Source organism: Raphanus sativus, unplaced genomic scaffold (assembly GCF_000801105.2).
Source record: "Raphanus sativus cultivar WK10039 unplaced genomic scaffold, ASM80110v3 Scaffold0630, whole genome shotgun sequence".
Classification (NCBI taxonomy): Eukaryota; Viridiplantae; Streptophyta; class Magnoliopsida; order Brassicales; family Brassicaceae; genus Raphanus; species Raphanus sativus.
Genome location: NW_026615947.1, coordinates 10,316 through 33,687, shown reverse-complemented (window position 1 = coordinate 33,687; position 23,372 = coordinate 10,316). Strand labels below are relative to the sequence as shown.

Genomic DNA, 23,372 nt, shown 5'->3' with positions numbered 1-23,372 from the left:
TTGTACGAGTCTGCCTCACCAAGCAATGCACCTCCCATGAACCTTCCCTTCCGAGTTATGTATCATGTACACCTTAGACTCATCTGGGATGTACGCCTCCTCAAACATCTTTGGGATTGCCTGATCAAAGAAAGATTCACGTATCAAGACGTTACAGTATTACTATTGAGTTTGTTTATTTAGTCTTTTGGTATCTGATCTTTACCAGGAACTTGAGGTATGAGTTCGTTATGGTGATTTTGAATTCTGGAACACCGTTCTTGACTTTCTTTCTCTTGATCTTCTTCTTCTTCTTGGATGGGTTTTTCCTTCTCAGCTTTCTTTCTTTTTTGGCACAGCTCCTCTTGAAGATTCACCTTTCTCCACTTTCTTGCTCTTGCTCTTCTTCTTGGATGTTTTGGATTCAGCAGCCTTCTTCTTTTCCTCTTCCAACTCAACTCCTCCCGTGGACTCATCTTCCTTCTTCACATCTCTGTAGCTGCTCTCACCTTCTTCTTTCTTGATCCCACCACCTATTTTGAATCATCATTGTTAGCGAGTTGGTTCTTCTTTCATAATCTCATCTGTTTCATAAAATAAGTTAAAACTCAAAGCTTACTAAATGGAGTCGTTGTCTGGGGTTTGCGAGGTGTGACAATCTCCTTGCCGTTCTTCCCATAGATGTTGACATTGAAGCACATTAAACCCTTGTGAGTGAAAGTCACAAACTCGTTTTCTCCCAAAGCATTGTCGCTCACAAACTGGTTCCATCCAGACTTCTCCATGTAGTAGAAACTAGGGTTCTTGGAGATGTCTACTTCCCACGAGCTTCCCCACTGCGCTCTTATCACCATCTTGTAGTGGAAGTCTTTCTTAGACACATTCTTCATGAAGTTGTAAGGCATCGCTCTCTGATTTTTGAAAAAAAAAATGCAAATACAAGTTAACTTTCTTGTCAAGTTACATCAAAGGCGTGAAGGCTAAAGTTTTGACCTTTCACGTAAAACTACTATAAGCATCAAGTTCGTGAACAAACTAGGACACTTCCTTAGTTACATAACGAGACAAATCAAAGCTAAAGACTAAGAGATTCCGACAGTTTCAAAGACACCCAATAGATTGAATCTTTAACTTGAAACAAACTCAACACAAAGAGAAAGACTCTGCTTTTTGAAACATGGAATGAAGAGAACGTAAAAACAGTTAACTTTTTTGTCAAGTTTACATCAAAAGACTTAAAGTTTCAACCTTTCACCTATAATTCCTCAAGTTCGTCTTATCACAAAACAGAACAAGAATTCGAGAAAAGCAGAGAGAAAAGATCCATATATAGTAACCTAAACGAGACAAAGCAACCTAAAGGCTGGAAAGATTGAAGAATCTTTTAACTTTGAAACCCACAAGAGAAAAAACTCTGCTTTTGAAACAGAGTTATCAAGAAATCTGCACAAAGTTAAAGGACAAGGAAGAGGTTTAGAACAGAGTTACCATAGATTCGGAGGATAAATCTGCACTCTGGAATATCTTGAAGAAGCTCAAGTTCTTTCTTTCTTCCTTAACCCGAGCAAAACCACGGTCCCACCCCATCTCTATGTCTTTCCTTCAACACTTCTTCTTCTTCTATCTAAACTTAAAACCTCTTCACTCTACCTCTCTCTCTCTCTCTCTCTCTCTCTCTCTAGTTTCTATGGCTATCTCTGGTATTGTGAGAAAAGTATGTCTCGTTATTCCATTTCAAAGTGTTTTACCTTTTTCATTATAACTGTGAAAAGCATCCGTCTGTAGTCAAACATAAAAGACACAAAGAGAGCTGTTAAACCCGACTACACAGACACGCAAAATCAAATGCCAATTTGAGTACCTGAGAATCCCTGATGTGGCAATAGGACACACTTCAAACTTACCCTTCTTTACGTTTTGTTTTTTTCTACACTCTCCAACAAATAAAACTAATATTACTATTTAATAATTGTTTATGATCAAGCTAGTTTTTTTGTCCGAAAAAAGTGATCAAGCTAGTTTTTTTATTAGTAAATTTGATCTTACATCCAGTCAAAGCAGGAAACTTTTTCTGTAGAAACTGAAAAGTAGAAAACTATGGTACAAAGATGAGATCACCTTCTGGATCAGTCTGGATCACACACCAAAGTAATGTGTTTTTACAATACATAAAGAAAACAAACACACATATACACCACACCACACATACATGCATTATATAACAACGCTTCTTACAATGTTAAACACTTCCCATCAAAAACCGTTAAATTATTTTTTTTTCGTTAAAATTGTGAAATTATATTTTCCCCAAAATTGTATAATTATGTTTTCTGCTAAAATTATAAAATTATATTATTTCCAAAAAATAAAAGTTTTTGGAAATAATAAATTTGCCGTTTTGCCATTAAACCCCTAAAATTAATTTAACCCACTAAAATCATAATTATGTTTTCACATCAAACTCATAAAATTGTATTGTCAACTAAAACCGAAAGATCATATTTTCTGTCTGAAAAATTGATTTCCTTTAAAATAGGAAAAATCCTCGGTTAACAAATTCTTATATTTTTTTTTTGTCAACAACAAAACTTTAGATATTAAGAGTTTTAGCGTCTACATTTATACTAAATACTGTAGTCTTTTGCTTCTTTGATCATTGATCGTAAACTCATAAACAGAGAAATCAAGTTAAAAAGTCTCAAGCTAACTTCATAAACAGACAACACCAAGTTAAAGTCTAGGGAAAATAACAGTGCACACACGGAAACACAACACATAATCTAAAAGTGATAGCATATTGTCTCCATAGATAATAAGAAAAGCAAGACACTAGCTAAAACATTTTGTTTCATCAATCGATCACAATGATCTCCTCTTTGGCCTTCCTGGAGGTGAGGACGAACTCGGTAGGTTTGATGAGACGAAAGGTACACCTATCACCAATCGATAATGGGTACTCTCGTGCCAGTTGACTCCATCCACTTGAGAAGATTGTTTGAGTCTTCCTCCCCAAGCAAAGCACCTCCCATGAACCCTCTCCTTCGGGGTGACGTATCTTGTACACCATAGACCCATTCTTGATGTACTCCTCATAAAAATTCTTTGGGATTCCCTGGCAAAACAACAACAACAACAGAGATTCACGTGATCAACCAATGTAGAGACTATGTAGTATGGCTGTTGAGTGTTTTTGGTATTAGTCTTTACCAATATCTTGAGGTATGATTTCTTGATGGTGATTTTGAATTTTGGAACAGCTTTCTTCTTCTTGATCTTCTCAGCTTTCTTGTTTCTAAGTGCAGCCCCTCTCGATGATTCACCTATCTCCACAGCGTTCTTCTTCGTCTTGGCTGTTTTGGCCTCAGCAGCGAGCTCAACTCCTCCTCCCATGGACTCATCTTCGTTCTTCACATCTTTGTAGCTCCTCTCACCTTCTTCTTTCTTGATCCCACCTGTTTGCACCATCATTTTAACGAGTTGGTTTCTTCTTTCATAATCTCATATGTTTCAACAAAGAATCAAAAGACAAAAAAAGCTTACTAAATGGAGTCGTTGTGTGGGGTTTTTGAGGTACAAGAATCTCCTTGCCGTTCTTCCTGTAGATGTTGACATCGAAGCACATTAGTCCCTTGTGAGTGAAGGTCACAAACTCGTTTGCTCCCAAAGCATTGTCGGTCACGAACTGGTTCCATCCGGACTTCTCCATGTAGTAGAACCTAGGGTTCTTGGAGATGTCTACTTCCCATGAGCCTCCCCACTGCGCTCTTATCACCATCTTGTTGGAGAAGTCTTCCTTGGAGACATTCATCATGAAGTCGTAAGGAAACGCTCTCTGGTTTCAACATGCAAATGAAAAGAATGTGAAAAAAAAAAACAGTTAACGTTCTTGTCAGGTTATATCAAAGAACTTGAATGCTAAAGTTTCAACCTTTCAACTCTAATCCTCAAGTTGGTCTTGTCACAAAACAGAACAAGAAAACGAGAAAAGCAACACTAAGTTGACACCTAAAGCAAAGAGTGAACAAACTAAGAAGACACTTCAATGAGGTAAAGCAACGTAAAGACTAAGAGATCCAACAGTTTCAAAGACACCACCCAAAAGATTGAATCTTTAACTTTGAAACCCACTAAACCCAAAACAAAAAATCTGGTTTTTAAACAGGGTAGTCAAGAAACTCACAAAGTTAAAGGACAAGGAAGAGGTTTAGAACAGAGTTACCATGGATTCAGAGGATAAATCTGCACTCTGGAATATCTTGAAGAAGCTCAACGTCTTTCTTTCTTCCTTAACCTGTCCAAAACCACGGTTCCACACCATCTCTCTGTCTCTCCTTTAACACTTCTTCTTCTCTCGAACCCCAAAACTCTTCACTCTCTCTCTCTCTCTCTCTCTCTCTCTCCGCTTCTCTCTGGTAATGGTAAGTGAGAAAAGTATGTCTCCTTATTTCTTTTCAAAGTATATTTACATTTTTCATTATTTTCGAAACAAGCGTCATAGTCAAACTGATTACTTCCGTTGAAATTTTTGTCTTTCTATGGTAAGCATAAAAGACACAAGAGCTTTTTAAAAACTGACTTCTCAGACACGTAAAAGCAGAATGCTCGTTTTAGTGTCTGAAAATCCCTGATGTGGCAAAAGGACACACTTCAAACTTACCGTTTTTATATTTTGTTTTAACTACAATCCCTAACAATTAAACTACATTAATATTTAATAGTAGGTACTTAGTTTATGATCAACTAATGTTTCAGCTAACTTTTTCCTTATTAACTCTGAACATGATTATATATATTCAGTAACTTTTAACATTTTTATATTCTGGGCAGTCAAAGTAGGAAACTACTTTTTCTGTAGTAACTAAAAAGTAAAACCTACTGTACACAGGTGAGATCACCTTCTGGATCACACACCAAAGTAATGTGTTTCTGTACTGTGATACATATAGAAAACAAACACATATAACATGCATTCTCTTGCCCTTGAATTATATACAGACTTAAAAATTCTGAAACTCAATAAAGCAAACACTTTAGAGATTAAGCAAACAGCTATAATTATGAATCTGTGTTTATTAAAAGGACACGAACACGATTACTATAAGTTTCTTCCAAAATGGAAGATGAAGCACATCACCCATTCCTATCGCTTATAAAGACATGATGCTACATCAAATCAACATGAAATCTAGTCAAATTCAGATATAGTAACCAGAACATTATGCTGCATAGTGGTAGACAATTTGAAGGATGTCTAGAGGAGAGTAACCTCTCGACCAATATTTTTTTGACGTTCAGGAGAGCCATACTTGGGTGGTGCATGCATCACGTGATTTAATGGCTAGTGTACGTCACTCTTCTTTTGGATAATCGTCTGATCCCAGTGCTCCAGTGGGGCTTGTAGGCATGAAGAAGGCAATGAGAGCCACCAAAGCAGTCTGAAACTGCAAAGAACTAATTTCTACTTCGACCACATGGAAAACAACGTAACAGCTAAGGATAAATGTTATACAAAAAGACCGTGACTTTACCACACAACGAAGGTTGCCAATGCTTAGGGTGAGAAAGACAACTGAATATAATTCGAAAAACAGTTTCCACGTCATCACTCTTTCAGACAGCATCTTAATAACAGGTTCAAAAATTGCCACGTAAGCAACACTCTTCGGTCGTGTCTTTACTGCCCGCTGGATCAAACGGTGACAGAATCTTAAAGGTTCAGAAATTGCCACGTCACAAGCGCTCTTCTGTCGTGTCATTACATAACTGCCGTTATATAGTTTAAATCTAACAGGCCTTGGGCTATTTACCTTAAAGCCCAATAAGACATGTACGCTACAGAGGAAAGAGTCAACTGTTGGCGGGGGAGACGAGGATGATTGATCGGTGAAGAAGAATCTTGTGAGAAGCAGCAACTTCGATGGAGAAACCGGAGAAGAGAGGGGTGATCGACACGTGGCTTGATAAACACCATTCGTTATACACGGCGGCTACACGCCATGACTTCGTCATCTCCATCCTCGACGGATCCGTTGATCTCTCCTCCTTCAAAACTTGGCTGGTACTGTTAACTTACTGATGAAATGAAACCGAAGAATGTTTAAAACGGCTTCATTTTGGTGGCAGGGGCAAGACTACCTCTTCGTGAGGGAGTTCGCGCCGTTTGTAGCGAATGTTCTGATCAGAGCCGGCAAAGAATCCGGCGAGACTTCCGACATGGAAGTGGTTCTCGGTGGTTTAGCGTCGTTGAATGATGAGATCGAATGGTTTAAAAGCGAAGGGTCGAAGTGGGGCGTTGACTTCTCGACCGTTGTGGCTCAAAAGGCGAATAAAGAATATCGCAGGTAGTTATTCGATTTAAGTTAATTCTTGATTTTTGAGAGATTCTCGATGAGCATTTTTTTTTTTTTGTGGTTTGTTCAAAAGGTTTCTTGAAGGTCTGATGAGTAGTGAAGTGGAGTATGGGGTGGTGATGACGGCTTTCTGGGCGATAGAAGCGGTGTATCAAGAGAGCTTTGCTCACTGTTTGGAGAATGGGAACAAAACTCCGGGGGAGCTTACCGGAGCTTGCAATCGGTGGGGCAACGACGGGTTTAGACAGTACTGTTCATCTGTGAAGAATATTGCTGAACGTTGTCTGGAGAATGCCTCAGGGGAAGCTTTGGTTGAAGCTGAAGATGTTCTTATTGATGAGAGCTCAACGAATGGCAACAGGTTGACAAGAGAACAAAAGGGAAAACAGAAGATGGGCTTTCCGGAAGAAGAGAAGCCCAGTTATCAGCCCAACAAAAGTGGTCCCAAGTTTGAATCAACACAGCAACGTTTAAGTCTTGGAAATGAAGAAAAGAGCAGGAAAAGCAAAGTACAAAAGCAGTGTGTGACGCAAGCTGTTGCAGAAGATGTTAATGGTGTGAAGCTGGCAAACAGATTCTCAGCCCTTGATCTAGAGGACGTTTACGATTAAGCCATTTGTCTAGGGCAACTCTATCTAGTCTTTTGAGTATAAATATGCAACTCTTGTAATGACTTGATCAAGAAATGAACTCATGAAGTTTCAGTAAAACAAACTCTTGTTCATTACACTCAAATTGTTTCATGGTATCAGAGCACCATGGCTAACAGATCCATGGAACCTTATACTCCTCCTACTCTCAAAATCGTAAACTCTGTTACTGTAAAATTAACAGAAAAGAACTACATTCTATGGAAGCGTCAATTTGAAGCGTTCTTGAACGGCCAGAACTTGCTAGGGTTCGTTACTGGTACTACTACTCAACCTCCAGCCACGCTCAACGCTCCTGGAATCAACGGCACCACAACACCGATACCAAACCCTGACCACACACTATGGTTCCAAACAGACCAAGTGATACAGTCGTGGTTACTCGGGTCGTTCTCAGAAGACATTCAGAGTGAAGTCATTGACTGTACAAGCTCCTACGAGATCTGGGTTACACTAGCCAACCATTTCAACAGAGCCACCTCAGCGAGACTGTTCGAGCTGCAGAGAAAGCTGCAGACTATGGCCAAGAATGAGAAGCCGATGGCTGACTATCTTCGTGACATTAAGATGATATGCGACCAGCTTTCGTCTATAGGCAATCCAGTCCCCGAAAGGATGAAGATTTTTGCTGCTCTGCTGGGTCTAGGACGTGACTACGAACCAATAAAGACAAGTATAGAAGGAACGATGGACGCAGAGTGCTCACCAACCTTTGATGATATAGTTCCCCGACTGGTTGCGTTTGATGACAGGCTTCAAAGCTATGCAGTCGACACAGGGATGTCACCACATCTGGCTTTCAACACCGAGCGAGGAAGATCCTCTTATGCAAGAAACAGAGGTCGAAACAGAGGAGGCAGGAATTTTTTCTCTACACGAGGAAGAGGCTTCCCTCAACACATCTCCTCCAGCTCGTCTTCAAGGTCCTCAGTTTCATCTGATTCGGACAGCCGCCCTACTTGTCAGATCTGTGGGAAGCCTGGACACATAGCCATGAAGTGCTGGCACAGGTTCAACAATAGCTATCAGCCAGATGAGCTTCATAAGATCCTCGCAGCTTTACGAGTCTCTGAGATGTCAGAAGCAGGAAGTTCAGAGTGGTTTCCCGACACAGGAGCCACAGCGCATGTCACAAACTCTCCTCATCATCTACACCAAGCTCAAGCCTACGATGGTTCTGACTCGGTGATGGTTGGGAATGGAGAGTATCTACCTATCACTCACACTGGATCAACGAGCATTGCTTCGTCCTCAGGTAACATTCCTCTGAATAATGTTTTAGTGTGTCCTAATATTGCTAAACCATTGCTCTCAGTGTCTAAGATGACAAAGGACTATCCGTGTGGGTTTGATTTTGATGCTGACAACGTCTGCGTGTATGATAAGGCCACCAAGAGGGTTCTGTTGCGGGGAAGAAGCGTTAACGGTCTGTACTCGCTCAAAGCTCCAGCCTTGAATGCTTTCTTCACATCGAGACAGGTTTCTGCAAGTGATGAAGTTTGGCATCATAGGTTGGGTCATCCTAATCCTCATATCCTTCAACAACTTTCTTCTAGTAGAGTCATCGTCATCAATAAAAGGTCCAAGACGATGTGTGAATCTTGTCAACTGGCTAAGAGTTCAAGGTTGCCGTTCTCTGCATCAGTTTCAGTGAGCTCAAGGCCGTTGGAAAGGATCCACTGTGACGTCTGGGGTCCATCTCCTGTAGTGTCAGTCCAAGGGTTCAAGTACTATGTAGTTCTCATAGATAACTACTCTAGATTCTGTTGGTTGTATCCTATGAAGAAGAAATCAGATTTCTTTTCTATTTTCACTGCTTTTCAATCACTTGTTCAGAATCAATTTTCAACAAATATTGGTACTTTTCAATGTGATGGGGGTGGTGAATTCATTAGCAACCAACTACTTCTTCATTTCCAGCAATGTGGAATAAAACAACTACTCTCCTGCCCTCACACGCCTCAGCAAAACGGGCTAGCAGAGAGAAAGCATAGGCAAATAGTTGAGCTAGGACTGGCTCTTCTGTTTCAAAGCAAAACTCCTCAGAAATACTGGGTTGAAGCGTTTGTCACAGCAAACTTTCTGAGTAACTTGCTTCCTCATTCAGCTCTTCCGAAGACACTAAGTCCATATGAGAGGTTGCACAAGATGAAGCCGCTGTATTCTGCTTTGAGAGTATTTGGGAGTTCATGCTATCCGATGCTTCGCCCGTATGCACAGAACAAGCTTGACCCACGTTCACTAACCTGTGTGTTCTTGGGTTACAGTGAGAAACACAAGGGATACAGATGTCTGTTCCCTCCCACAGGACGTGTTTATATCAGCAGACACGTGATCTTTGACGAATCAAGGTTTCCGTTTTCTGATGTTTATAAACATATGCATCCTCAAGCGACTACTCCTCTGTTGTCATCTTGGTACAAAGGAGTTCGTATATCACCATCTATGAATTCGCAAGCTCCAGAGGGACGGGAACCTGAGCATACTACGACAGTTTCTGCAGTACATAATGTACCTTGTTTGTCAAGTCAAGGATCAAACAGCTTCTCTGATACAAGAAGTCTAAGCTCGTCAAGTGATTACAGCTCTTCTACAGTCACAACTCCGCAACAACCTCTTACAATCACGAGGGGAACAGTTAATGACACGAGTGAAGCGAGCTCCAGTTGTGATCACCAAACACGAAACGACACAACAGCTTCTGTCACTAACCAGCATCAGATGACTACAAGACTCAAGGCTGGTATAGTAAAGCCAAATCCCCGTTATGCTCTTCTAGCAGCCAAGGTGGCTAGTCCTGAGCCAAGAACAATAGCAGAGGCGTTGAGTCACCCCGGCTGGAACAACGCTATGACGGTGGAAATTGGAAACTGTGAGCTAACTAAGACTTGGTCACTAGTGCCATACTCACCAGAGATGCACGTTTTGGGAAATAGATGGATACACAGAACAAAATATAATGCTGACGGAACTGTGAAGTGTTTGAGGTCCAGACTGGTAGTTCAAGGATGTGGTCAAGAAGAAGGAGTGGACTACTTAGAAACGTATAGCCCTGTGATCAGAACCTCGACAATGAGAATAGTGCTGCACATCGCAACGGTCTTTCAGTGGGAAATTAAACAGTTGGATGTAGAAAGCGCCTTCCTACATGGAGACTTAACTGAGACTGTCTACATGCGTCAACCTTCAGGCTTTGTGGATAAGACAAAACCGGATCATGTCTGTCTTCTACACAAGGCACTTTACGGTCTCAAACAGTCTCCACGAGCATGGTTTGACAAATTCAGTATCTTCTTGTTGGAATATGGGTTCGTTTGTAGTATCAAGGATCCGTCTCTGTTCATCTACACTAAAGGGAAAAACATCATCATGCTTCTTTTATATGTAGATGATATGTTATTGACAGGGAATTGCTCTGCTTTGATACAAGAAATGCTAACAGAGCTCAACAAACAGTTCAGAATGAAAGACATGGGGCAGATGCATTACTTCTTGGGAATTCAAGCAGTCTTCCACGAGTCAGGATTGTTTCTATCTCAAGAAAGGTATGCCATGGATATGCTCGCTGTAGCAGGGATGACAGATTGCGCACCAGTTGCTACACCGCTTCCTCTGCAGTTGAGCAAAGTGCCACATCAGGACACAAAGTTTGAAAACCCATCCTACTTCAGAAGCCTCGCTGGGAAGCTGCAATACCTTACCTTAACCAGACCGGATTTGCAGTTCTCAGTTAACTATGTGTGCCAGAAAATGCATGATCCGACGGTTTCTGACTTCATGTTGCTCAAGAGAATACTGAGGTACGTCAAAGGAACGTTGAGTTATGGAATAAATCTATCCAAAGACACAGACTTCACGTTGCGAGCCTATAGTGATAGTGATTGGGCAGGTTGCCATCACACTCGCCGCTCTACAGGAGGGTTCTGCACATACTTGGGGTCGAATATAATCTCATGGTCATCTAAGAAACAGCCGACAGTCTCCAGAAGCTCGACGGAAGCAGAGTACAGAGCTCTATCGGAAACAGCTGCAGAATTAAGTTGGATGTGTTCGATTCTTCGAGAGATTGGAGTTCCCATCTCAGTCACACCAGAGCTTTATTGTGATAATCTCTCAAGTGTTCACTTAACGACAAACCCAGCTTACCACAAGCGTTCAAAACATTTTGAGCTTGATTATCACTATGTACGAGAAAGAGTAGCACTTGGAGCATTGGTTGTGAAGCACATATCAGCTCGACATCAACTTGCGGACATCTTCACCAAGCCTCTGTCCTTTCCTGTGTTTGATGATCTCAGGTACAAACTTGGTGTTGAAGCAGCTCCCACACCAAGTTTGAGGGGGCATATTGATGAGAGCTCAACGAATGGCAACAGGTTGACAAGAGAACAAAAGGGAAAACAGAAGATGGGCTTTCCGGAAGAAGAGAAGCCCAGTTATCAGCCCAACAAAAGTGGTCCCAAGTTTGAATCAACACAGCAACGTTTAAGTCTTGGAAATGAAGAAAAGAGCAGGAAAAGCAAAGTACAAAAGCAGTGTGTGACGCAAGCTGTTGCAGAAGATGTTAATGGTGTGAAGCTGGCAAACAGATTCTCAGCCCTTGATCTAGAGGACGTTTACGATTAAGCCATTTGTCTAGGGCAACTCTATCTAGTCTTTTGAGTATAAATATGCAACTCTTGTAATGACTTGATCAAGAAATGAACTCATGAAGTTTCAGTAAAACAAACTCTTGTTCATTACACTCAAATTGTTTCAGTTCTGGTACGTGTTCTTGAACATGAAGTTGCCTTCTGGGAGATGAGCCGTGGTGGACAGTAGTAAATGCTTTGGTTCAGATATCTCATTTGCTATGTTATTTATTTTTTACTAGTGTGTGAAAGACAAACTATGTGGTTGTGATCCCGAGAAACTCTGCTTTTGAATTTTTTTCTCTTACATTGTGATCTTTCTCGCTATCAGACACTACTAATTTCTCCTACAGTGGGGATCTGAACGAGATTAAAATTTTGAAATGAGGGACAAAGAAATCACTTTCATGATGATCTTATTTGTAGATTCACTTTGGAAGACATTCCATTACTTTAACTCTCCTCCCCGGGTGTTTGATGGAGTCATGGACGACCATGGGGACATGTGTTAGCCAAAAAAGGTAAAAGAATCATTCCCGTCTGCTCTGCCAATGGTAATAGTGTCCAATGGTCGTCTAAATTGAACACTATTACTACTCTTTGACAAATACACGAGTATTACAACACAGCACAAATCTTAGCAGAAAACACACCACAAAGTAGCATCTAGAATATAGGTTTAGAAGTATAGTTAGAGAACAGATGACAGAGACATCATTTGATTTTGTAAATTGGTTAGAGAAATTAGAAAAAGCTATGAGGCCTATAATGGGCCCAGTGGGCTTTATCTATACTATTAAAGCAAATGTTTGAAAGAAAGAAGTGGTTAAACAAACCCGCCTTGATATCTCCGCCTTCCTTTCTATTTTACACTCTCACGTCGCCTCTTTCTCTCTGTCTGTCTCATCAATTTTTCTCTCTGTCTCTGGATCTATATTTCTATACTTACAATGCAGTCAGCTATCACTCTCCCCTTCTCCCAGACGTCCCTTACCAGACCCAACCCCGTGCTCGGATCAACCGCTTCCGCCTTTTCTACGCCGAGGAGTCTCCGGTTCTGCGGACTCCGGCGTGAGGCGTTTGGCTCCTCGCCTTCGAGTCATTTATCTCTGCGCAGTGACCGAGTTCGCACCCCAAGCATCAGGAGATTCCAAGTCTCCTCCGCTGCTAGCTCAAGTAACGGCGCTCCCCCCAAGAGTTTCGATTACGATCTGATCATCATCGGAGCTGGTGTTGGCGGCCACGGAGCTGCCTTACACGCCGTTGAAAAGGTCAATTCACTTCTTATCACGAAAACAGCTAAAGAAAATACTCTAAGATCATTTGTGAAACTCCAACACTCTGTTTAGTTAGAACACGAATCGGTCTTTCTTTTTTTTTTGTTGATCAAACGAATCGGTCTTTCTATTACATTGTCTTGACGTATATTTCACTTTCTTAATCTCTTACATATAGGTTATGAGATATGTTCTTTAATAAAACATGCTCTCTGCGTAACCGAAAAAAATTAAAAAAAAAAACAGAGATGAGTTTCAGTTACTCTGTTTCTTTACGATTTGCTCACTTTTATTTAATGGATTAATTGTATTTGATTTTAGGGACTTAAAACAGCCATCATTGAAGGAGATGTTGTTGGAGGGACTTGCGTTAACAGAGGCTGTGTGCCTTCCAAAGCTCTTCTTGCTGTTAGTGGTCGGATGCGGGAGCTCCAGAACGAGCATCACATGAAGTCCTTTGGTCTTCAGGTATTACCAAACTCATCTCGACTCCCTACTGGTTCACACTATTTCATTTCTTGTATAAATTTGTTAGTTTTTTCTTAATGATCAAGTTTGATGACAATCAATGAACCAGTTTTATAAACTAGTACTTTATGGGTTCCCCAGGTTTCAGCTGCTGGGTATGATCGTCAGGGTGTGGCAGACCATGCTAATAACCTGGCTACCAAAATTCGAAACAATCTTACCAATTCAATGAAGGCACTCGGTGTTGACATTTTGACTGGATTCGGAAGTGTTCTGGTTAGTTAGTACATGCTTTTCTTTCAGGTTTTGACTAACTAGACAGGATCCTAACTCTTTTTGAAGTTTTTGTATTTCTGCAGGGCCCACAAAAGGTTAAATACGGGAAGGACAATATTATCACTGCCAAAAATATAATCATTGCCACTGGATCTGTGCCTTTTGTTCCCAAAGGAATTGAAGTTGATGGTACGTTTCTTGTTTTGAACATAGAGTTGCTAGGTGACAATCCTGAAAAAAAAACCTCCAGTTTTGTCTTGAAATTCTTGTATTTTGTATTTGGTGTTGCAGGAAAGACTGTAATCACCAGTGACCATGCCTTGAAGTTGGAGTCTGTCCCAGATTGGATTGCTATTGTAGGAAGTGGTTACATTGGTCTTGAGTTCAGTGATGTTTACACAGCACTTGGAAGTGAGGTAACATTATTTTTGTATTGAGCTTGCCAATATGAAAAATAGCACTTGAAGGGGATTTATAAACAAATCATTGGCTTGTTGATCCAAATTTAGAGTGTCATTTCTAATTTTCGCTTCTTTAGGTTTTCGCTACCTTACAACAATAGTTACTAACCAAAACCGGGACGCATGTTTTATTGTGCAGGTAACGTTTATCGAAGCACTGGATCAGCTAATGCCTGGATTTGATCCTGAGATCAGTAAGCTAGCTCAGAGGGTTTTGATAAATCCTAGACAGATTGACTATCATACTGGAGTCTTTGCTAGCAAAGTGAGCCTGTTTAATTGTGCTTTCCTAATATTGTGCTACTTTCTTTGCAATGTGTCAATGTTTCTATGTACTCATCTTTGAAATTTAAATTTGTTCTTGTATAGATCACTCCTGCAAAGGATGGGAAACCAGTTATGATTGAGCTTATTGATGCCAAAACCAAAGAACATAAGGATACCTTGGAGGTAACACAATGTCATATCAAAGATAGTGAGATCTAATGTCTTTTTAAAGAGAATATTTTCACCCATTTGGTTTATCTCTGTTGGTTTCTTATATGTCTCCAGGTAGATGCTGCTCTTATTGCTACTGGAAGAGCTCCATTCACCAACGGTCTTGGCTTGGAAAATGTATGAGATGACACTAAATCGCACCCCCTCTATTATTATAGTATCATCATTATTGTGAGTACATTTGGTCTTCAGAAAAGATAACGCTAAAGCTATCATTTCAACACAGGTCAATGTTGTGACGCAAAGAGGTTTCATTCCGGTTGATGAGCGAATGCGTGTGATCGATGGAAATGGGAAACTGGTAAGTTTTATTTACATTCTTACCAGCCCAATTCAGTCTATATGCTTAAAATTCCTTTCTACTTCATTAGGTTCCGAACTTGTACTGCATCGGTGATGCCAATGGTAAACTCATGCTTGCACATGCAGCCAGTGCCCAAGGAATATCTGGTAAATGGTTTATCAAAAGCCTTTTCACTAATAAATGCAGTGAATAGTTTTCTAACTCTGTGCTCTTACTCTGTTGCTAGTGGTTGAGCAAGTCACAGGTAGAGATCATGTGCTTAATCATCTAAGCATCCCAGCTGCTTGCTTTACTCATCCTGAAATTAGCATGGTGGGATTAACAGAGGTAACTACTCTAGATGAACTGAAGACACTCGGAGAGAAAATCAAATGTAATGAGCAGTATGCTTAATGTAAGATAGTTTCTGTGATTTTCCAGCCACAAGCGAGAGAGAAAGGAGAGAAGGAAGGATTTAAAGTTAGTGTTGCCAAGACGAGTTTCAAGGCTAACACAAAGGCCCTAGCTGAAAACGAAGGAGAAGGAATAGCAAAGGTAAAGGGAAGAAGATTATTTATGGTTATTGAAAGAACAAAGAGATCTCATTGTGTTCAATCATGCAGATGATATACCGACCTGACAACGGTGAAATTCTAGGAGTTCATATCTTTGGGCTGCATGCTGCTGACCTTATCCATGAAGCATCCAATGCCATTGCTCTTGGAACACGCATTCAGGTAGAGGATCTTCAACACTCCGGTTCTTGGTTACATGTTTTGATTACTTCCATTTTGTATCTAGTTCTTGATCCTTCCTACATGTTTACTCCTATCTCTGCAGGACATAAAATTGGCAGTTCATGCGCATCCAACATTGTCTGAGGTTCTCGACGAACTGTTCAAAGCAGCCAAGGTAAAAAGCAAAAGATTCTAATTAACAACTTTCTCCAAAACATGCATTCAAATGAGATCAGAGACCCCCTTTTATCACATTGTTAAAAGCAAAGAATGTAACACTTTAAGATCAATTTTCAGGTTGAGGAGGATCACGCAACAACAAGGACAGTAAGTGAAAAAGTGGCTGTATAAAAAGAAACCAAAAACTTATTGGGGGAGGGGAAACTGAAAAAGGTTTTTGTTTGAAGAAAGAAAATTTGTGGTTGTACTTACTTTAGGGAGATGCGAAGATAAAGAAGCTAAACACGAACGAGGATGATCCAAGAAGAGGGAGAAGAGATGATGAGAAACAACAACCTTCGGTTAGTAAAGACTTGGTTGTTAGATCCACAAGCCTGTCTTCTTTCGTTGAGGATATTTATGCTCGAGTCTTGTCTTTGGTTTCACGTGTATTTGTTTAACTGTTTCGAATATGCTTTTTTTGTTTTTGTTTCTTTTGGTTTTCGTGTGAAAGCTATTATTTAGTTTGGCTACATCGGGTTTGACTTGGTGAGTTGTTAGAAACTTAGAGTAATCATAACTAGAGTAATCGAGAGAAGATAAAAAATGATTTGGTAAAAAAAGAAAAATATATAATTTAGCAAAAAATTATTTTTTGATTTGGTGAGTTGTTTTACAATTTATAAAAGATAAATGTATTCTTTATGACTCATTAATTTATATAATTTAAACTAATAAAACTTTAATAAATACCAATAATCTCGTTAAAGTTTAGAATTATACATCTTTTTAAATCGCGGTTCTCGTTAAAATGCATACAGATTTCTAAAAAGATAAATTACATTTTGAAAACGACAAAAAGTATGAAGTTAACTTCTTTCATCAAGTCGCAAACAATGTGCGCCACTATTTATTCGAATTGCGGCGGTTGAAAAGAACAACTTAAATTTGAACTTCCCTCGTCTTTTCGTTTTTTTCCTTTCAGATTAGCGCAAGTTCTGTCGGTTGGTCGGTCCCATGTAATAAAAACTCCCGCGCGAGGGCATTTAAGTAAATCTCCACACCCGAAATACTAGGGTTTCCGCCCCCGCCTTCCTCCCTAACTATAAAACACCTCTCCGTTTGTATTGTCCCTCCCTAACAACTCGCCGTCTCTCTCTCTCATTCTTGATCATCAAAGTTACCCCGCTCCGATCGAAGATGTCAGAGGGATCAGTAGAATCGAAATCGAAGGTAGACTCTGCAGGAGAGTTATCAGATGTTGACAACGAGAACTGCAGTAGCGGCGGCGGTGGAAGCAGTGGTGATACGAAGAGGATTTGCGTTGATTGCGGAACACTCCGAACTCCTCTCTGGCGCGGTGGCCCTGCTGGTCCTAAGGTGAGTTTATTCACAACTTCAATCTTTCTCGATCACGATCACTGTCCTAATCTGAGTGTCTTGTCCTAATCTGAATCTGTTTTTGTGTAAAATGCATGCAGTCGTTGTGCAATGCTTGTGGGATCAAGAGCAGGAAGAAGAGGCAAGCAGCAGCTCTTGGAATCAAACCAGAAGAGAAGAAGAGAAAGAGAAGAAGCAATAGCAGTGATAGTGATCTAAGCTTCGATGAACATCGAAACGCTAAGAAGAAGATCATCAACAAAGGTGGTGATGATGATCTCACCAGTAGTAGTAGTAACATCGAAGGAGTGAACAAGTATTTGGATTTAGGTTTCAAAGTTCCGGCGATGAAGCGATCGGCGGTTGAGAAGAAGAGGCTATGGAAGAAACTCGGAGAGGAAGAAAGAGCCGCCGTGCTTCTCATGGCGCTCTCTTGTGGCTATGTTTATTCATAAAACGAAGAAGAATTCGTTTCTTTTTGACGGAATAATTAATTTAAGTAGATAGAGGAGAGATATGTATGAATGTGTAATAGTTAGTGATGTCGTGTTTTTTTTGTTCTGGTTCCCACTAATGTTATGTATTCATTTGTTAATGAATTTACATATTGAGAGCAATTCAGTTTAGTTAACGGAAAAGGTGTTTTGAATTTTTAATCCTTTCATTGCATTGCATTATCGAGAGTTGGTGGTGATTCTCACTCGCTTTTTGATGCGCGTGGGTTCATTTCTCTGTGGTTTTTAGTTGGTCTTGTCTCTATCAACACCACTTTTTGTTTTGTTTTGGTCCATTGGCGTCCTCGCTCCATTGATTTGAAATTTATAAGAATTTGGCTGGAAAGAAATTCAAATTGTCTGGTTCGAGTGTTTACTTACCATCTTTTTCCCGTTTTGTAGATGCATCAATGAATGGCCCCACAAGATAAATACTATGGAGGAGTTGACTTCTCTAGTGTCTTGAGCTGTGCAGAGAGAGAGAGAGTCACACACATCATAGGGTCTTGAGCTGTGCATAAAGGGAACGATCTTGCCACCGTCAATGGATCCAAGCAAGTCCGGAGCCATTGCCAGAAACTATTTATTGTTCTTGATTCTTTTTCTAACCAGATATGTTACAAGAAAACGTCCGTCTTATTATCATCGATCACAAAAGTTTAGAATATCAAAAGCCCTAAACAAACAACCTCTGTACTTAGATGACGATCAATAGAATCTCCAAGAGGAAGAGTAACATATTAACTCCTAACATAAACAACAACAAAAAAAATCATTAGTAATAATACAAAACAATTTTCTGATATAATCTGCCTTTAAAACTTCATGCAGATCAGATCATACAACATTTCTCCAACCAGGTTTTACTGTTATCAGCAGATGGTCGTGTAAGTAATACAATACAACTCCCCAAGTTGTCCCTTCCTTCGGTTTAATCCAATCAAACCGGGATGTCATCAATCGAGTACGCATCAAAGTCGAACTCGGTATCAACCGGTCCAATACCTTCCTGTATATATATCAACACAAAATATTAATGTTATATATTTCATTTCCAAAACGCTAACGTGGGCTTGTGAGGTGCGTTGGCGATCAGATTATGCGTTTATATAAAGAAGAGAGAGCTCATAATCCAAACCTGCTTAAGAAGTGCGCTCATAAGATCTTCTTGATTACTATACTGCTCGTGGAACGCCATCGTCTCTGACTTCACCTTCAGGGAGCTTCCCCCTCCGTTTCCATAAACCTGGTGATGCGAGACCATGCCCTGCTGCTGCTGCTGCTGCTGCTGGTTCCGGCTAGTGTTGTTGTTGTTTCTTGAAGAAGAGTAGGCTTCTGAATTGGAAAACGCGTCTTGATGAGAGGAAGAAAGCATACTCCGCAGATCCCAATCGTTCTGTCTACTTGAGAACAACATGTCGTAGCTAGATGTGGTGAAACCTGCTTCCGAGCTGTTAACCTCGGAAGCAGAAGAATGTGGTTTCCGAAGAGATAATAAGCCTGGTGCACTCGCTAGCGGGAAGCTGTTCACGGGGAGTTCTTGTTGGAAGTTGCTGAAGGCCAGCGACTGTTGTTGAGTTGAGAGGTTGGCATAGCTTGTGGGTAACACTCTGCTGCTGCTCTCAGGGATACTGCTGCTCCTTCCCGAAGAGAAACCACTTATCTCAGAGACACGGTTTGGTAACATCGGCTGCCTGATGGATGATGATTGTTGTGGTCGTGAGAATGTTTGCTGCTGAGGCCTCCGAAGGCTATGTCCTGCTCTTACAGCGGCAATCTGTTGTTGAATCGTCATTCCATGTTGTTGTTGTAAGCCAGCAAGCTGTCTTGGTTCCATACCGGTCGGGACACCGTGGAGCAAGTTCATTTTGGAGTTGTCGAAGCTGAAGATGCTTCTCTCGTCCACAATGGTGGTGGAACCACCAGGGAACCCTGGCTTAGAGACCAACGCAGCAGGCCGGGTTAGACCAGATGCTTGAAGCTGTGCAAGGCTCTGAGCAGGAAGCTGACCTAGCGCTTGAAGATCAAACGCGTTCAGAGTGGGAAGAGAACCGAAGCTGGCGTCCTGACCCGTCATAAACGAGTTGTTTAAACTTCCTTGGTGGTGCTGTGACACTCCTCCAAGCCGTCTTAGATATATTCTGTATTTCTGCAAAAAAAAATCATTTTTTAAATTTATCTATTTTTAGAATATATTTTTTTATAAAATAAGAAAAATAGTTGACTTTATATATATATATATATATATTAGAAATTAGACTTTTATATTGTTTTTGTTATACTATTTGGTTTAACCGAAATATGTTTGATAAAATATAAATGTAGTTTTAGATATAATTGGTGTAATTTTATAAATGTGTTTTATTAGTATTAATATATACCTGGAGGTGGCTGGCTACGTTCTCCCTTGTAAGACCAGGAACATTCATCAGCTCCAATATCTTCTTAGGAACCGCCTCTGAGCCAGCCATATAAAAGATGAATCAGAGATATTTCAATAAAACGCAAATGTGAAAGAAGGGTTTGAGTCTTTACTTTCAACGCCGAGCTGATTAACAGCAGCAACAAACTGTTGATGCAACTCAACGGACCAGACAACACGCGGCTTCTTGAGATTGGAAGCGTCTTCCTCGTCACCTTGCTCTTCACCTTCCTCATCTTTCCGCTTCCGCGAGCTGCTGCCGCTGCTGCTCCTCCAGTTGTTGTTGTTATTATTCCCTTCGTTGACAGAGGAAGAGTTGTTGTCATCATCATCAGCGGAAACAGCTTCTCTCTGCTGCTGCTGCTGCTGCTGCTGCCTCTCGCCGGTTGTCTCCTCAACGCTTCCGGAATGTGTAGTAGTAGGCATGCTCCACTCGATCCTCCTCTTCCGAACCACGTGCTGCCATATATTCTTAAGCGCCTCCATGCGTACAGGCTTGATCAGGTAGTCAACCGCGCCGTGCGTGACTCCTTTTAGGACAACACTCTTTGAATCATCCGCAGACATCACTGAGTTATTATAAACAAGGAATCCTTGTTAGGAGGACTCTCAACAGCTGTATTAAAAGATTTAAACTTTTGGGGATTGAATAAAAGCAAACGTACTGATAACAGGCAAGTCCATCTCAAGACCGACGTGTTCAAGAAGCTTGAAGCCGTCCATGTCAGGCATGTGAACATCGCTGATGACAATATCGAATCCGTGTTTGTTCTTCCGGAGCAGAGACAATGCCATCTCTGCTCTGTTGCATTTCGTTACTGAATTGGTTCACAAAAAAAACACAGAGAGAGAGAGAGATTCTTCATCAAAAGTCAAACTAAAGACAGAACTGTTTTTGAGTCTCCTAACTAAACAAAGATCTCTCCTTTGAATTGACAGTTAAAACCAAACACTCAAGTCAAAGCCTAGAGACTCTCAAACACCCTAAACCAAGTCTGTATACAATGGATCTCTCAACATCAGAGACTCCCCCAGACATGATCTAAAAAAAGTTTCTATTTTTAGGTTAGTCAACACACATAATTATTGGGAGGAAGAAGACACTTAGACACACAAACAAATTACTAAACCGAACCAAAGAAAAAGATGTGATTCCGAACCTTCGTAAAGACAAGTCCTGAGCATCTTCTCTAAGATCACAAGACAAGTCGGGTCATCGTCAACGACAAGAACTCTAAGACCCGAAGGAAACATCTCCACCACTGACTCTCCGCCTTGATTCTTACCGGAACTCGATCCACCGAGTCCTCCTCCTCTTCCGTTAAGAGGATTCATCATCTCTCGGGAAAAAAATAAAGGAAAAGGCTTTGAATGAAAAGGAATATATACTCCAGAAAGAAAGAGAGAAAGAAGGGAAATTGATTGGATTGAAGCAAGTTTGTGTAGAAAAGGAAAATTAAAAAGTGTTGAGATGAGACTTAGGAAGTTGAAGAAGACATGGCTTTGTCTCAGAGAGAGAGTATAGCTCTAATTATTAGAAGGGTCCCTTATTAAAAATTGTAAGAAGAATAGAAGAAAAAAAAAGATGGTGGTCTTAATATACATACAAACATGTCTTTTTGTAAATGCGGAAGCTGACCATGCCCTTTATTTTTCATCTTTCTCTACACTTGGACTATTTTATTGATTCGTTTTCAATTTAGATCCACTTTTCTTCTTTTATATATACTCAATTTTTGTAATTTAGTTATTTTATGTTAGACGATTATACTTCAGGTTCGAAATTGGAGAAAATTGATTAAAAACAATTTTTGAAATTTCTCTATTACGTAAAGATGTTTAAATTAAATCTATTTCAATTTTATATAGTTTTAGACTTTTTTTGTTGAGTGTCTTTTTATGTAAAAATTATTTGTTTTGTAGAAATCTTTTTTTTTTAAGTTATGGATTGAATAGATATTTATTTTCATAATCTTTTGTATTATATTAAGTTGATCTTAAAATGTGAATATATTCAATTGAAAAAACATATGTTTCTTTTTACTGCATATTAGTAATTTTACATACTACACTTTCTTCATATTTTTATAGATTTATTATTTTGTTTGAAACTATAGAAGTTTGTTTACGTTGTTGATCGATTATAATTCAAAATGTTTTCCTAAGATGTTATTGTAAAATTTCATTTGTAATTACATGGAAACGGAAGCGGGTACGTGGAAGCGGAAGCGTATAGAAACGCAGAAACGAAGTTTTTTAAAAAATTTAGGAAGCGGGTACGTGTTGGAAATGATTTCATATTAAAATTATAAAAACACACATAAATTAAGTTTAAAATAAATTATGGTATTAATTACTTTAAAAACTTCATAAATTTATTGACATTATATATTTGAATATGTGCTATATCTTTAATAAAAACTTCAATGCATAAAGAAAATTTATAGTATTAGTTTTAATATTTGTATATTTCTATTCTCTTTAGTCCATTACTATTAAAATTTAGATTTTATATAAACTAAAAACTATGATTTTATATTTTTATGAATTATGACAATGGGTTTTAAAATAAAAGGGAAGCGTGATTCCAAAACGGAATCGTAAGCTTCCAATGTATTTTTAAAGAGAAAATTTTAGAAACATTTTGGAAGCAAGATTCTGTAAGCTTCCACAAGATTCCGATTCCGATTCCGAAGCGGGAAGCGGACATCCGATAAAGCTTCACGTAGGTTATGAGGCACATGAATTGGTGTTTCTGAATTTAGCTCAGCGTGTTGGTTATTTTGTTAGGTAGTGAAAGATAAGAGTTTAGTTTTCAATTCTTTGAAAATATAGGGTACGAAAGTTAGTATAATTGGGAAGAAAGTGGGTCCAAAGACCCTTGATTCGTGGATCCAGCTCATTCATGAAAAGCTTAATTAACTCATTATCTAAAGTTGGAAGCCCAAACCTTAACACATTTTTCATTATTATTGTTACTTCCCCTTTTTTATAGTTTCCAACTTTTACCAATTCAAGAAAATGAATTCGCCTAAACGAAAAGCTGCATATATTTGACTGTTAAATTGCCCTTTCGATTTATGTAGTGAGAAACCATGCCTTATGTCTTATGGGGCCTACACAGTGCCGTGCCTACACTATGTGGGGCTTAAGGCAATTTCAAAACTGGGGCCTTTATAAAAGATTTAAAAAGTTATCATGTAAATCTGAATTTTTATAAAATATATATATTCAGCATAATGGAACTTTAAAAAAAAAATATTTTATGTATAAAATATGATTTAAATGTGAAAGAAACATAGTTGAG

At 39.6% G+C, this 23,372-nt stretch overlaps 5 protein-coding genes and 1 pseudogene across 5 annotated transcripts; 3 read left to right on the top strand and 3 right to left on the bottom strand.

Annotated features, from left to right (window-relative positions):
• Positions 1–6: 6 nt before the first annotated feature.
• On the bottom strand, positions 7–1,714 carry LOC130502648 (B3 domain-containing protein At3g17010-like; annotated as a pseudogene).
• Positions 1,715–2,682: 968 nt separating this feature from the next.
• LOC108860700 (B3 domain-containing protein At3g17010) lies at positions 2,683–4,383 on the bottom strand. The gene is made up of 4 exons (XM_018634557.2): positions 4,199–4,383; positions 3,520–3,811; positions 3,187–3,431; positions 2,683–3,091 (listed from the first exon to the last, which is right to left on the bottom strand). The coding sequence occupies exons 1-4, from the start codon at positions 4,295–4,297 to the stop codon at positions 2,831–2,833; spliced, it is 897 nt and encodes a 298-aa protein (XP_018490059.1). The 5' UTR covers positions 4,298–4,383; the 3' UTR covers positions 2,683–2,830.
• A 1,425-nt stretch (positions 4,384–5,808) lies between these two features.
• On the top strand, positions 5,809–7,045 carry LOC108858904 (bifunctional TENA-E protein). Its single transcript, XM_018632758.2, has 3 exons — positions 5,809–6,037; positions 6,103–6,320; positions 6,403–7,045. Exons 1-3 carry the CDS (start codon positions 5,897–5,899, stop codon positions 6,938–6,940), a joined length of 897 nt encoding a protein of 298 aa, XP_018488260.2. The 5' UTR covers positions 5,809–5,896; the 3' UTR covers positions 6,941–7,045.
• A 5,405-nt stretch (positions 7,046–12,450) lies between these two features.
• LOC130502647 (dihydrolipoyl dehydrogenase 1, chloroplastic) lies at positions 12,451–16,302 on the top strand. The gene is made up of 16 exons (XM_056997401.1): positions 12,451–12,881; positions 13,209–13,355; positions 13,497–13,631; positions 13,715–13,820; positions 13,923–14,047; positions 14,232–14,357; positions 14,462–14,542; positions 14,645–14,707; positions 14,817–14,891; positions 14,962–15,040; positions 15,121–15,221; positions 15,315–15,428; positions 15,497–15,610; positions 15,714–15,785; positions 15,908–15,937; positions 16,048–16,302. Exons 1-16 carry the CDS (start codon positions 12,561–12,563, stop codon positions 16,228–16,230), a joined length of 1,872 nt encoding a protein of 623 aa, XP_056853381.1. The 5' UTR covers positions 12,451–12,560; the 3' UTR covers positions 16,231–16,302.
• Positions 16,303–16,774: 472 nt separating this feature from the next.
• LOC108859510 (GATA transcription factor 17) lies at positions 16,775–17,775 on the top strand. Its single transcript, XM_018633418.2, has 2 exons — positions 16,775–17,149; positions 17,251–17,775. The coding sequence occupies exons 1-2, from the start codon at positions 16,970–16,972 to the stop codon at positions 17,602–17,604; spliced, it is 534 nt and encodes a 177-aa protein (XP_018488920.1). The 5' UTR covers positions 16,775–16,969; the 3' UTR covers positions 17,605–17,775.
• A 483-nt stretch (positions 17,776–18,258) lies between these two features.
• Positions 18,259–21,631, bottom strand: LOC130502646 (two-component response regulator ARR1-like). The gene is made up of 6 exons (XM_056997400.1): positions 21,226–21,631; positions 20,731–20,883; positions 20,179–20,634; positions 20,025–20,101; positions 18,782–19,792; positions 18,259–18,652 (listed from the first exon to the last, which is right to left on the bottom strand). Exons 1-6 carry the CDS (start codon positions 21,401–21,403, stop codon positions 18,584–18,586), a joined length of 1,944 nt encoding a protein of 647 aa, XP_056853380.1. The 5' UTR covers positions 21,404–21,631; the 3' UTR covers positions 18,259–18,583.
• Positions 21,632–23,372: the final 1,741 nt, after the last annotated feature.

Coding starts and splice junctions, on each gene's coding strand:
- LOC108858904 (XM_018632758.2), top strand. CDS start 5,897: ATGGAGAAACCGGAGAAGAGAGGGGTGATCGACACGTGGCTTGATAAA. Junction 6,038..6,102: donor CCTCCTTCAAAACTTGGCTG/GTACTGTTAACT, acceptor TTTTGGTGGCAG/GGGCAAGACTACCTCTTCGT. Junction 6,321..6,402: donor GCGAATAAAGAATATCGCAG/GTAGTTATTCGA, acceptor TTTGTTCAAAAG/GTTTCTTGAAGGTCTGATGA.
- LOC108859510 (XM_018633418.2), top strand. CDS start 16,970: ATGTCAGAGGGATCAGTAGAATCGAAATCGAAGGTAGACTCTGCAGGA. Junction 17,150..17,250: donor GTGGCCCTGCTGGTCCTAAG/GTGAGTTTATTC, acceptor AAATGCATGCAG/TCGTTGTGCAATGCTTGTGG.
- LOC130502647 (XM_056997401.1), top strand. CDS start 12,561: ATGCAGTCAGCTATCACTCTCCCCTTCTCCCAGACGTCCCTTACCAGA. Junction 12,882..13,208: donor CCTTACACGCCGTTGAAAAG/GTCAATTCACTT, acceptor ATTTGATTTTAG/GGACTTAAAACAGCCATCAT. Junction 13,632..13,714: donor CTGGATTCGGAAGTGTTCTG/GTTAGTTAGTAC, acceptor GTATTTCTGCAG/GGCCCACAAAAGGTTAAATA.
- LOC108860700 (XM_018634557.2), bottom strand. CDS start 4,297: ATGGTGTGGAACCGTGGTTTTGGACAGGTTAAGGAAGAAAGAAAGACG. Junction 3,812..4,198: donor ATTTATCCTCTGAATCCATG/GTAACTCTGTTC, acceptor TGTTGAAACCAG/AGAGCGTTTCCTTACGACTT. Junction 3,432..3,519: donor CCACACAACGACTCCATTTA/GTAAGCTTTTTT, acceptor TGGTGCAAACAG/GTGGGATCAAGAAAGAAGAA.
- LOC130502646 (XM_056997400.1), bottom strand. CDS start 21,403: ATGATGAATCCTCTTAACGGAAGAGGAGGAGGACTCGGTGGATCGAGT. Junction 20,635..20,730: donor GATGGACTTGCCTGTTATCA/GTACGTTTGCTT, acceptor ATAATAACTCAG/TGATGTCTGCGGATGATTCA. Junction 18,653..18,781: donor TGAGCGCACTTCTTAAGCAG/GTTTGGATTATG, acceptor ATATATATACAG/GAAGGTATTGGACCGGTTGA.